The sequence below is a fragment of the Hypanus sabinus genome, chromosome 3 (assembly GCF_030144855.1).
Source record: "Hypanus sabinus isolate sHypSab1 chromosome 3, sHypSab1.hap1, whole genome shotgun sequence".
Classification (NCBI taxonomy): Eukaryota; Metazoa; Chordata; class Chondrichthyes; order Myliobatiformes; family Dasyatidae; genus Hypanus; species Hypanus sabinus.
This window is the reverse complement of record NC_082708.1, coordinates 55,123,392-55,137,520: the sequence shown is the minus strand read 5'-3', so window position 1 is coordinate 55,137,520 and position 14,129 is coordinate 55,123,392. Positions and strand designations below refer to the sequence as shown.

The window sequence follows — 14,129 nt, the reverse complement described above, 5'->3', positions numbered from 1 at the left end:
TATGAAGATACATATTAAGTTTTCCATAGTATTTCAAAGAGTTAATTAAATGAGCATTCATTTTATAGAAATTGAATTTGGAAGATTAATAATGGAAAATTAAGAGATACCAGATGAATTAAACTGGCTTTTCTAAGTCGTTACTATAAAGGGAACAGGCAACATCGCTGAAATGGCTCTGAATTGAGAAGTAGAAGGGAGGGAGAAACTCCATTGTTGTTGATTACAATATGAGCAGAACGATATGGAGCTGCAGGATAACAAGTCTGTGTCCTGATGCATTTCTTTTTTTTAAAAAAAGAGCTGAGATAGTGAAAGTACGTCTTGCATTTTTTGGATGATATTAATACACAAGAATTAGATCTGGAAATGTGCGCAAACTAACAAATGGATTCGATAGGTTGTGTTACAAGGATAGATCAGCCAGCTTATATTTTCTAGAGTTTAGAAGAGTGGGAGTGAACTGGATTAAAATGTTCAAGCTCCTAATGGGTTGGAAAAGGACAGAAGAAAATGTTTCCTCATAGGAGAGCACATATTTAAGACAATGGTAAAACACTGTACCAGTGTTGCAAAAAATTATCACCTGCATGATAAATAAGAATACAATATCCTTGAATCAAAGACATTCAAAAAAAACATTAACCAGATAAATCCACTGCATACAATTAATATAAAATTTATTTCAGCACTTGTCAAATAACATTTTAAAATTATTTCTGGATACAATGTTGATCCAAGATTATGTAAAACTCTGCTGCCAGTACCACTTGCTGCACCATGTCCTAGTCACCGATTTCTGTGCTTTTTCCCTTCCTGCTTCACCAAAGCCCAATTTTAAAATTCTCATACAAATTAATTCTACTTTCTCAGTGGAATTTATTAAAATTGTCATATGTACATTTATACAATTAAACATTTCTCTCAATACTTACAGTGCAAACTTTAATGTAAGCGGGGCAGTTAGATACAACAATTAAAGTAGAAATACTTCACTGCATTAGGCAATTTGCAAAATCTAAAATGTTTCCATTAAATGCCACAAGTTTAAATCTTATCCATAATGTACAATATTGTTACCAGCACTACTGCATATACACTGTACAAAACCACAGAAACAAGTGCATATCTGTGATTAAATAGTAAACATGCACTTTGGTTCAGTTTTCCACATTTCATTGCATTAAGTGTACTGTAAGTTTTAAGACTTGGTTACTTGCTTCCTGCAGAATTCAAAAATGTGTCTATTTTAAAAAATTAGTACAATGTACAAATTGCCAACCTGATCATCCAAATGTCCGTAATATTATGTATCTTAAAGAAAAATGGGCTTGGTAACTTTAGAACACATTTAAATTGTACTTGATATTATTTAAATAGTAACATAAATGATATCAAATGAAACGTAACCTCAGAGAAAAGAGTGAAAGATTTATTAAAGCAAAAATAATTAAGATATGAAAGCAATGTTGTAAAGAGCATTCCTTGGTTTATTTTTCACTTAGATACTTAAGATATCCAGGATGATTTAATCCATTACTGCATGTAATGGATGCAATTGAACTGCAACAGGACCATTCCAATGTTCATTAAATCCTTTGACGTTTAGCGATATGGACCTCCTAACGACACATGCAAATCAAGTTTACAAAATATGTTTAGTATTATGGATGGAGGCATGTTCAGTACAGATTGGAAGATAACCAAAGCCAAATATAGCCACTGCCAAGAGAAAAGCTTTATTACAGTATCAATAAATTAATTGCACCATGGTTAGATATATGGCTGTAGATTAAAAACGTAATTAATTTCTTCAGCACATCAGAAGGACCTTTGTGCTACACCCCAGGAAGTTCAGATATATTACTTAAGAAGAGTCCTGTTCCAGCTGTAGCCCATTTATTTGATTGGCATTTTCAATAAAGCAGTTGAAAACATGGTTCTCAAATTCTAGATATAATTGAAATAATATCTAATTAGTCCGTTTCCTTCCAACCCTTTTCCCTTTAAAATTTTGTGGAAATTACATGTATGCAGTATATAGTTTTCATAAATACAGCACCTTGGAGATCAGATAATCAGTCTTGAATCTTTTCTCTTCCTCTTTTGTCCTGTCTTATTGGTGCCCTCCTATTCCACTCTCACCTGATGGAAAAGGTTTCATTTAAAAACTGTAGAATTGAAATTAGATGCTTACTCATTCATTCTGTACACCAGCTGGTCAGCAAGTTCTGATACCAAGGGCAATGCACCATTACCTTGTGAATTGCTCATAGCAGTCTCATTATGGACGTACTGGTCCAAAGTCAATCATGTGACATGTACAACTTTGATTCATCTTTAACTGGTTATTCTATGACAATTACTGGACACATTACGGATGTTCAAATGATCCAAAGCTGGAGTTCTTTGACAAGAAGGAAAAGCCTACACTTAACCAGTGGATAGTCAATTCCAGAAGTAGTGTACTTGCACACAGAACAATGTTCCTAAACAGTCAGGAAATACAGAACCAAAGCCTTAGTCCTGATACAGTTAGATTTAAAGTTTTCAAAAGATCAACTTGTTCTCTCCATGTTGCACAATACCGGGCAATCGATAATCCTCAAAATTGGGGGAAAATAACAGTTCAGATAATGCTTGACTGCATCGATTACTCATGTCTGTGCTGTCAGTTAAAAATAAGGTAGCAGATGCAGACCAGTAACAAACACTTCCTTCTAATTAGCAGCATGGTCCTCTTCCTTACTCTGATCTGCAGTAACTCTGTAATGATTGATCAAAGCAACTGCAGCCAATACTTCAGGATTGATTTTTATGACGGACAAGGTTCTGGTCAGTGGCAGGCGAACTACGGGGCTTTGTAGCACAGTGGATATGAACAAGACTCCCATCTGGGTATCGCACAAACATTGGTTCTGTGAAAGAGCTGCAACATACTTGGCAAATTTTTTTATCTGAAAGTTTAATACTGTTTCCTCTTGATTTTACCTAAAAGGATGAGAAATTTTTAAAAAAGTTCAGTTTGCTACACAAGATCTTAAACTTCCATTGAAAAAATATAAATAACAACATGTGATACAGCAAATAGAATTAGACTTTTCACATGACCTGGCAACCCAAGGCAGCTGCATAATAGATCTGATCCAAATAAAATTCTGTGTTGATGACAGGAACAAAATCACTAAGTGAATGTCAAGCGAAATGTCTAAAGGAAAAGAAAGCACCACTGCAGTAAGGGATGAGAGATTGATTTGAAGTGAACATGTCGTTGATAGAAATGAGAATAGTAGAATTCAATAAAGGACAAGATGTCTTCATCTAGAAACCAAGTTTTTACTGAGGCCATCAGGCATTGCAATTAGATGTGCAAAGAACATGAACAATACAAGTGGGAGCAGGGTATTTCAACTCCTTGTATTCCACCATTCAATCAGAACATGGCTGATCTTTCTTCTCAGTACCTTCCATGCACTATTCCTAGATTTTTTATTCTCTTAATATCTAAGCATCTATCTATTAAGAGACAGTGAATCAGAAGTATTAAAATAAGATGGTGCATGCCAAAGATTGCATTCATAGCAAATAAGTTATTCTAAAGAGAGGTGAAGGGATGAACAACGATTCTCAACCTGTTGGCTTGAGCCAAAGATGTGAACAAGGTGAAAAGGAGGATACAAATTACAGAAGCACATCAACACAAATGGAAACCTAGAGGATTCCGTTTCATTTAATCATACAACTGTTTAGAATAAATCCACGATTAAATAAAAGATTGCATCAGAATCCAGGTTTCTAAATTAATAATGCACAATACATGTAAAATAATTATATATTTGACTTCTTGAAAGATCTATCCAACCCACTTGTTGAAAATAACTTTGGTAAGAGCAATGCTTACTTCTCCAAAAATCTACTCACCTTTGTGTGTTTAAAAATTAAGTTTTCAGACTTCGCTAAGTTGGATGAAAGTTCTGCTGTGCACTTAGAATGAAAGCTCTTTCTCATTGCTTTGGTTAAGAATGGTGAAAGCAGTTGCAATGACCACTCTTCTGGGATCAGCTGCAGAACTCGAATTGCATCAAAATGAACAGCATGTTTATTCAGAAGGTCCACACCAGCCATTACTAGCTCATCACTGGTGTCATCTGGCTGCAAATAAAGGGTTAATAACATGTGGAAGAGCCTCTGCCTCCGTAAAGGATCCTCGCCATTGGAATTCCACAAACAATAGTCCTCAGCAGCTTGGAAATCTTTTAACTTGTGAACCAGGATCTCGAGAGCTTTTTCATGTTCTTCCAGTTTTCCATGTAATATTGCACGTTCCATGTAGAGATCTGTCTCCCTAATTTTACCTGTAATGTAGAGATAAAGGAAAACACTGATTTCTATTTTTTTTAAATGTTAAGTTCCTATTTTTCAGAATCACCTTTAATGTCACTGTATATGTCATAAAGTTTGTTTTTTTTGTGGCAACAGGACATTGCAAACATTTTTTGTGGATGATCATGATTTAACTTTGGAAATTCTAATGGTTCAGCGTCTATTTTGCCAGCTGTCGTTCCCCTGCTCTCTCAAATCCTCAAAGGGACCCCAGTCCTAGGCTTCTCCCAAAACTCACTATTTTTCCCTGGAGAAGTTACTATAAGTGTATAATATCTAAAAAAACACTAATGCATTGACGTATTAATAACATCCAACTGCCTGAATAACCTGCCAGGTCAGAGACCAATGAAATCATGACTGTACCAGATTACTGAAGTTTCAATACAGTTGGTTTCAACAGTTACTTTGAAAAACCAAAGTTCAACCTTTCATGCTAAAGCCAGTTACAAAAATCTAATTATATACCAATGCATGCATCAAACCAAAATGAGCTACATTGCAAATACTGTTCAACTCTTTAGTGCAGGCGTAGCCTAGAGATGGGCGGTAGGGCAGCGTATCACTTCACAGCACCAACAAACGGGGTTCAATTCCTGCCGCTGTCTGTAAGTAGTTTGTACGTTCTCTCCATTACTGTGTGGATTTCCTCCAAGTGCTCCAGTTTTCCCCCATATTCCAATGGCATATGGGTTAGTAATGCTTAGTATGGACATGTTGACACTAAAAGCATGGCAACACTTCTAGGCTGCCTCCAGCACAATCCTCAGACTGTGTTGGTTGTAACAACGCATTTCACTATGTTTCAATGAACACGTGACAAATAAAGGTGATCTTTATATGATTATAACACCATTGTGCATAACAAACAGAAAAATGTTAACATTTTACCTAGCAAAAGATGAACTCTATAAAGATTTGAGTGCTGTAGTAAGTTTTTCAGAGTACAACGTGCTAAAGATAGTTCTTCTGAAACATTTTCTCCCTGGGAGTGCAATTCTAGTACTTTATCCAGGTATAATATAGCCAAATGTGTGTGGTATTTCTCCTTCTGTAGATGCAAACAGAGCAAGGATAAATCACTAAAGGTAACAGATAACATTGTTCTGCTACATAATTTTGAGAGAAGTCAATAGGCTTTTCTGGTCCTTTACATTTAGGGACAATTGTATATCTGTTTGAACATCAATTTGAATTGGGGGAGAAACAGCATACCCAGCAGACTGTTGAATACAAAATGTAAATTTAAAATTTACAGCATACATTACACAAATACAGTGGATTGGGATACACAAGGATCATTTTGGCCCAACTAAACAGCTGCCTCAATTAGCCAGTATCAAGGAAATAGTTAGGAACGCATAAAAAGATAAACTACAATTCAACTAAGTAATAAATTATGTATTTAAATGAAATACCAAACAAAGTAGAAAACTAACAATAACTTTACAGTATCATAAAAGTGTAATTGTTCCCAACAGATAGAGAAATTCATCCGGTGTATGCTGCCATATTCTTTTGATTAAATATAAATTAATAAAATCAGCAGACACCTATTGCAGATAATGAACTGACTTCATACAATGCTTTTGATGATAACATCCTCCAAATTTTAATTTTCATTGTAACATTCAAGATACATTCAAATTCTTCGTAACTTGAAGATGTGAAATCATTTTCACTCCTGTCCACTTCTGGCATCGCCAAGCCTGAATGCTTGAAACCATGGTGAGCAAATCAGTTCTGAATTGTCTTACCTCTTATTTCTTGGTAACTATCAGTGACAAAATTTACTGCTTTTTGAACAGAGAAACACACAACCGATGCCACTTAAAAACTGCTCTAAGCACAGTGTAGTGTCTAAAAGCCGCACAAGTGCACTCAACTCACGTTAGTTAGAAACTGTATGGTAACTGTCTCCAGTCCCAAATAAGCAGCTACTCTGATTAACCAACGGCTCAATTAACAGGAATCCACTATTTAAACATTTATATTTAAACCTAGTGATACAGCACAGAATAGGCTCTTCTGGACCTTCGAGCCAAGCCACTGCAGCACCCCCAATTAAGCCTAGCCTAATCACAGGACAATTTACAATGACCAATTCACCTACCTCGTACGTCTTTGGACTGTGGAAGGAAACCAGAGCAGCAAGGTAAACCCACATATTCCACGCAGACAACAGCACAGTATGACGCCGGAATTGAACTCCAAAGCGGCCCAAGCTGTAATAGCATCTACACTATGCTATGATGGCACCAACATACTTGAGGTAATAAAACTAGCTCCAGGGTAAAACCAATGCAAAAGAACACAGCAACATGTTCTAAATCAAGCTTCGTCAGAAATTACTTCAGACGCGTATGTAGCAAATTAAACATTCAGTGAAGGCAATGAACATAAACTCAATAAATGGATTCTCAGATGAAACATCAGGGTGGGAGGTGAGGATAACTGAAAACAAAAGGGGATAAAAGATCGACACACCAATACTTCTCAGTATGCATAAACTTAGAAGGATCAACTCCATTCCTGGGAAGAAAAAACATCAATGAGAGAAGGTAACTGATAGTTATTTCGTTTCAAAATGAGTGCTGTTTTCCCAGAGGTTTCTTCAAAACAACTCTTCAATTCAGCACAATGAAATAGAGGTGCTATTCAGCTTCTTATAATCAAATTTTTACATTGATATAAAGTATTTGAGTAGCTTAGGTGTTTTCAGTTGGTCATGCAAAACTACATGAAATATATTTTAATCTGGTATTTTCCATGAAAGTGCACCTAATAATTATAAATTAAATATCAGAATAGGTATTTTAGAACACAAACTGCATTTTCACATTTGTTGATTTGATGAATTTTTACCTGAATCTTTCTTTCAAATACTAAGTGTTCCAAATACACAACAATAGCTTTCTTATACTTGTGAAGATAGTTGACAATGTCATCTGGATTCATAGAGGTTGTCTGGTTTTCATCAACTGGTCGCCTTGTGAAAATCCGGACACCAACCTTACCAGAAACAGCAAAATGACAACCGTATTACTGGTGATTTTTAATTTACCATATCATGACCTTTCTCCTAACAGCATTTCTACTGTTTTTAAAAAGGAATATTTGAAAATTTTGCAATAATCATACAAATCAATATCTTCATTTAAGCTCCATGCACTTTAACCATCCATCACTCTTAAAAATGGACTCAAAAAACAACAGTAACAGTGAATGGAATACAATTCAAATATAAACAATCTGTAACTTGTGCAGTTAAGGGAGTTACAGTGTTTTTAAACATTGTATGCTAAAAAAAAAGTTGTGATAATTCTCAATGTAATTGGTGCTTCATTTCAAAATTGTCATTTTTCTTTAAACCCTTGCTCCATGGCATAATCCACAAACCATAAAAACTACTGCTTCAGTTGTTCAGGTTTTCAAAAAATATGTATCAAACATTTCATGGTGGATTTAGCTCTTGCACCATTTTCCATAATGTACTGCTGCTGTTCTTGATAATTAACTTACTGTAACACAAGTTAAACATTAACTCGTGTGAATGAACTCAGGTATTTTTTTTTTAAGTTTATTAATTAATCCTGTAGATATAAAGGACATACTAAACAAATACATTTTTTTTAAATTTTAAAAAATTCTTATTTATCTATATTAAGCAAAAAATATTTCAGATGCCACAAGAATACAAAAGCCATAGCCCACAATTTGCACTTAGCTGTGAGGCCACCATGTTTTTTAATGGACTACAGAAAAAAAAATTCATTTACCGGCACAGGGCTTAAAGAGAAGGCGAGGCCTTCATAGGCTTCTGCAGTGTTATCTAGCGTAGCCAAAAAAAATGTCCGCAAAAGCAGCTTTATGGACACTTTGGTAGTCAAACAACATCAATTCTAGCGTAGCCAATCATCAACACGCTCAAAAATATTGAATATTTCTGACACTTGAATAAAATTAAAAATTTACTCTAGCTATTAGAAAAGTAAATCTCAAGAGAGAGACACATACAGAAAATATTTAAATGCATGCAAATATCAGTACTTAGTACATTGGAGCTATTCTTCATTCGAATCAATTGAGTTATTTGCTTAGGTTTTTTGAGGAAATGCAATCACAAGTGGTGGGAAAAAGCCATAGATATCCTTTAGGGAAATGTCTGCAGATGAGCAAGGATCTGCTGACATTTTCCTGTAAACTCTGCAGCTCTATTAAGAAACGTTAAAACAAGATCAACTTATTTATTATTTATATCAATGAAATGAAAACCAAACCTCTTCAATTCTCTGTAAGGCCCAGTCAGCATACTTCCATACCAGTTCGCGATTAGAGCAGAAGCTTAGAAAATCAACAATATATTCAAAAAGATCGGAACGGGTTGTATCCTGGAGCTGTCCATTAACGATCTTCACCCACAACTACAAGGAAAGAAATATTGGTTCATAAATGCTTTGAATCAGAAATAGAAAAAAACTTAATAGAATTTGCAGTAATCTTTTGCCAAAGAATTTTTAAAAACTTAAATTACAAACTCAAACACTTCAATACTATAACACTTCAACACCATATTACAAATCAATACTATACCTCCAACTGTCATCACACAACCAATATTGGGCCTCCTTCCTCACCCCCAAAGCCGATCAGTGCAGAATGACACATCAGAATTCAAAAATAAATCATAATAGCAAATAAATCCATTTGTCATGTAGCTTAAAAACTTGTCAAATAGTTGAAATTACTTTCCCCTTAATATTTAACTGAATAAAGTAGCTTAGTTTGAACATGATAATTTAATCTTTTCTAAAATAAATATAACAAAAACATCAGATAGTAAGTAATTATCAAGTCACTTCTATTAGTTATCTGAAGGAAACGGTTGACATTGTCCTGAAAAACTGACTGTGTTTCTGCATCTTTCTGTTTTGGCTCAAATCTGTAAGGTTTTCTCCCTCTTTGGTCCTGATTTTCTCCAAAACAAATATTTGTTTATTCTCCAAATCAAAGCAGATATTAAGTTGATATTGAAAATACTTTCATATTCCTCCTCTGTATTTTGGGTCATGATGCTGGAGAGAAATTTTACCATAACCCAATCATTTTATACAGTTCTAGCTTGTATTCTAAGTCTTAACTAAGAAAGGAAGTACCCCAAACTCATTCCTATCATCTTACCTAAACGCTTTGCTACCTTTGGGGCGAGTGGACACACATATACTCTCAGCTCCTTGTTCTCTCATCTTCTCATTACTTACTGTCAACTAGTTTCTCAGTATCATACTGTCTGTTACCATCCCCAAATATAAGCTGCTTTTCTCTCGATCCATTCCTACCTTTCACTTTTCTTCCCTCAAAAGTTAATTCATTGGGCTTTATTCTGATGATATGGTACTTACAGATAAATGCACACAAGTTTGTGAGCATTGTTATACACGTTGAAGGAGCAACAATCACTCAGACATCCAAGACACGCTTATTTGATATAAGCAGGCAGCATCTATTGTTGGCACCCGATACAAGACTAGAGGCATTGCTCTTTTGCTAGATTGTCCATTTTAAGGATAAGGATTTCTTTGGATACCGAGCGAATTAAAATGGAGAAATCTAATGTTTTTCCAGTTCTTGGAAAGATTATGCTGATTCATCACCATCAGCAGTATCTGCAGTTGGCACTGCTCAAGAAGTCAACATGCATCAAAGATCCCAACCATCATGGCCTTGCATCTTCAGCTACCAGGAGTTAGAAGGCACAGAAGCCTGAGGACACACCATCACATTCAGGAAGAGCTACTTCCCTTCATCCATTCTGATATTGAACCAAGTGGCACAACCCTAATCACTAGTTTAGCACCACTAACTACTTTGATCATTTTGCACTAATTTTGCTACTTCTTGTAAAAATTGTGTATAATTTTTGAATTTGTTTTTCTCGTGATTGCTGCTTTATGATGGCATGTGCCTGTAATGCTACTGCAAGCAAGTTTCTTGCTGCATATGTACTTGAGCATATGACAATAAACTTTACTTTGACAGAATGCAAAAGCTATTCATTCTACAACTGTTGAAAGGTTCACTTCCAAACCTTAGGTTTGAAATGTTTCCTGCTCATCTCCCAGCTTCCCCTCTCTCCCAATCCACTTCTTGTCAAACACCACCTATAAATTCACAGATGACACAGCTGTTGTTGGTAAAATCTCTAATAGTGATGAGGAAGCTTATAGGACTGAGATAGATTGTGATGGTTGAGAGCTGCCACAACAACAAACTTGCACTCAACGTCAACAAGACCAAGGAATTGATTCTGGATTTCATGAAGGAGAAGTCCGAATAACACACATCAATCCTCACTGAGGAGTCAACAGAGGAAAGGATGAGCAGCTGTAAGTTCTTGTATGGCAACATCTTGGAGGATCTACCCTGGGCCCAGCACATTGATATAACCACGAAGAATGTGCAACAGAGGCTGTACTTCATTAGGAGTTTCAGGAGATTTGGTACGTCACCAAAGACTTACAAATTTCAGTAGATGCTTGGTGAAGGGCATTCTGATTGGTTGCATCACAGCTTGGTATGGAGTATTCAACGCACAGGGTCACAAGAGGCTGCAGATGGCTATAGACTCAGCCAGCTCCATCAGGGGCACAACACTCCTCACCATCAAGGATATTTTCAAGAGAAAGTGTTTCAGGAAGATGGCTTCCATCATAATCAGATTTATTATTATTGACATACAGTATGTTGCGCAGTTTGTTGTTTTGTGGCAGAACAGTGCAATACATACAATATATTGTAAACATAGTGCAAAACAGAGAACAAAGTAGTGAAGTAGTGTATTCACGGGATCATTGTCCATTCAGAAATCTGATGGCGAAGGGGAAGAAGCTGTTCCTAAAACATTGCGTGTGTGCACCTTCAGGCTCCTGTATCTCCTCTCTGATGGAGTCATGTGAAGAGGGTATGTCCTGGGTAGTGGAGTCCTTAAATGATGAGACATCGCCTTTAGAAGATGTCCTCAATGCTATGGAGGCTAGTGTCCACAATGAAGCTGGCTGAGTTTACAACCCTCTGCAGCCTTTTCTGATGTTGTGCATTGGCCCCTTCATACCAGATGGTGATGCAGCCAGTCAAAAGGTTCTCCTCTTTACATCGTTACTGACATATCAAATCTTCTCCAATTTCTAATGAAATATAGCTGCTGATGTGCCTTCTTCATAACTATATCAATATGTTGGGCCCAGGATTGTTCTTCAGAAATGTGGACACACAGGAACTTGAAACTGCTCACCGTTTCCACTGCGGAGCTCTCAATGAGTACTGGTGTTCCCTCCACTTCCCCTTCTTGAAGTCCACAATGAATTCTTTAGTCTTACTTATGCTGAGTGTAAGGTGGTTGTTGCAAAACTGCTATCATTAAGGACCCTCTCCATCTAGGGTATGCCCTCTTCTCATCACTACCAGCGTGGTGGTACAGGAGCCTGAAGGCCCTTATTCAACAATTTAGGAACAGCTTCTCTTCAATCCTCAGATTTCTGAATGGTCCATAAACTCATAAACACTACCATTTTATTGTTTATTGTACTATTTATATAATTTGTAATTTATAGTAATGTTATGTCTTTGCACTGTACTGCTACTACAAAACAAAGTTGACATCATATAAGATCGTGATAACATCCGCCATCTAATTTACACCTCTTCCTGCCCCAAATTACCCAGTTTGACCTCCTCCTGCTTCCATCCACCTGCACTTTTCACTCATCAGACCCCTTCCCCCACCAGGTTCTATCTATCCTTCATCTTCACTCCATGTTCACTTTATTTATCAGATTCCAGCATTAAGAACTTTAGTATCCTCTTTTTGCTTCCAGCAACTGTCTCCACCTTCATCTTGCACACCACTACCAGTCCTGGCTCCATCTGTTGTATTCACCCCTTTATCTTTGTCTGCTTCCATCAGCCTGTCTCCCAACTCCATCCCACCCCACACAAGACTATTAGACTTCATCACCTACTAATTGCCTGGCCACCTCACCCCTCTCCCCTCCTCTTTATACCAGCTATCTTTCTTCACCACTCAGTCTTAATGTAGAGTAGTGACAATTCCAAAACACAAGAGATTCTGCAGATGCTGGAAATCAAAAGCAACACACAAGCAGTTGACAATTCCTTCTCCGTCCCATCAGTCCCCACACCCCAGATGCTGCTCAATATGCTGGCTTTTTCTTTCCAAAATCTGCAGCCTCCTGTATTGCCATGTACTTTAAATTACATGCTAATATAGGACTTTACCCGTGGCTTGCTGAAAATCAAAGTAAATCATATCCAGTGATCTTCCCTTATCAATCTTAATTATTTATATCCTTTAAACTCCAGCAGGATTGAAAAACAAGCTTTATCTTACAGAAACCATAATGACCCATCCATTCTCGTTATTTTCCAAGTATTCACTTTCATCATCCTCTGGCATTTTCCCCAGTACTAATGTTAGGCTCACTGTACTATAGTACCATCTCCATCCTTTGGGGGGCTTCATTATTCATTGCTTCACAACAATGGGTAATTGCTTGAAGGCAAAACTGTTCTTTTGGCCAAAATCTTCACTTTTAATAGATTCCTTTTTCCTACTTTAGATGCTATTCAGCTGTTTAATTTTATTAAATGATCTTGACAGAAGAGGTTGTCAGCTTCATTTGACTTACACAGGCTGTAACTATAACTAGTAAAATGATAAACCCAGAACAAGAATTTATATCATTATGCATTTTGTCTGTACGGACTTATTATTTAGAGACACAGCACAAAACAGGTCCTTCCAGTGCTTTCTGCCAGCAACCCCTGATTTAACACTCGCCCAATCATGGGAAAATTTACAATGACCAATTAACCTATTAATCATTACATCTTTGGACTGTGGGAGGACACTGGAGCACCTGGAGGAGACCCAAGCATTCACAGGAAGAAGTCCGGATTGAACTCCAACACCCTGAGCTTTAACAGTGTTACACTATCTGCTATATTATCATGGCAACCTTTAAACAATGTCAGTCATAACTTTGTAATGTAAATATCTATTTACATTGTACTATTTCTAAGTTGAATACTTATGTTTTCTTGAAACTCTAGATGCAACTGCAAAACATCAATTAAACCACCACTAAGATGGTACCTGGTAAACATTACAGTTAAATCACTTGGAAACTGTTCTCATATTCCACATTTGTTTACCCAGCTACTCGTACATTTCTCTTCATGCCCATTTACACATTGAGAGAACTCAGTTTTCTTCCAAAGATTTTCACAAATGCATGCATTGAAGCAAATGCAAATTTTAAGACAGTCCAGAAAAACTAAACACAACTTTACCTGTAGTGCTGCTTCATTTTGTCCATTATAGTGATAAAGAAGACCAAGTGCAAAGTATCTGTTCAAGAAACACATTGAACTCGTTAAACTTCAAAAAGATTACATCCAGCAGAAAAATGCAGTATTTAGAGCACACAAGACAGTCATTCAAGACAACAAATATTCATTCTTTATAAATATACATGCAATCTGTTTCTGCGCATAATCGAGTCCCTGCTGCTGCACTTTTGTCTTTACAAAAAGTGATTTTGTTTCTTCAAACAGTCAAAAAACAGAAGCCCAAAAATGGAGATGCTAGAAATCTGAAATAAAAATGGAAAATGCTGAGGTCAGGCAGCATTTGTGGAGAGAAAGCCATTTTAATTTTTTATCACAAG

The 14,129-nt window shown here is 36.4% G+C and overlaps 1 protein-coding gene across 4 annotated transcripts in view; it reads right to left on the bottom strand.

Annotated features, from left to right (window-relative positions):
- Window positions 1-663: 663 nt before the first annotated feature.
- The window catches only part of tgfbrap1 (transforming growth factor, beta receptor associated protein 1), a 41,158-nt gene continuing 27,692 nt past the window's right edge, over window positions 664-14,129 (bottom strand). For all 4 annotated transcript variants that reach the window (XM_059964391.1, XM_059964390.1, XM_059964389.1 and 1 more), the window contains 6 exons: window positions 13,753-13,810; window positions 8,664-8,807; window positions 7,249-7,395; window positions 5,275-5,434; window positions 3,922-4,355; window positions 664-2,991 (listed from right to left, as the gene is read on the bottom strand). In XM_059964391.1, coding sequence (XP_059820374.1) covers window positions 2,803-2,991; window positions 3,922-4,355; window positions 5,275-5,434; window positions 7,249-7,395; window positions 8,664-8,807; window positions 13,753-13,810 — 1,132 coding nt within the window. In that variant the 3' untranslated portion in view covers window positions 664-2,802. The remainder of the gene's footprint in view (window positions 2,992-3,921; window positions 4,356-5,274; window positions 5,435-7,248; window positions 7,396-8,663; window positions 8,808-13,752; window positions 13,811-14,129) is intronic.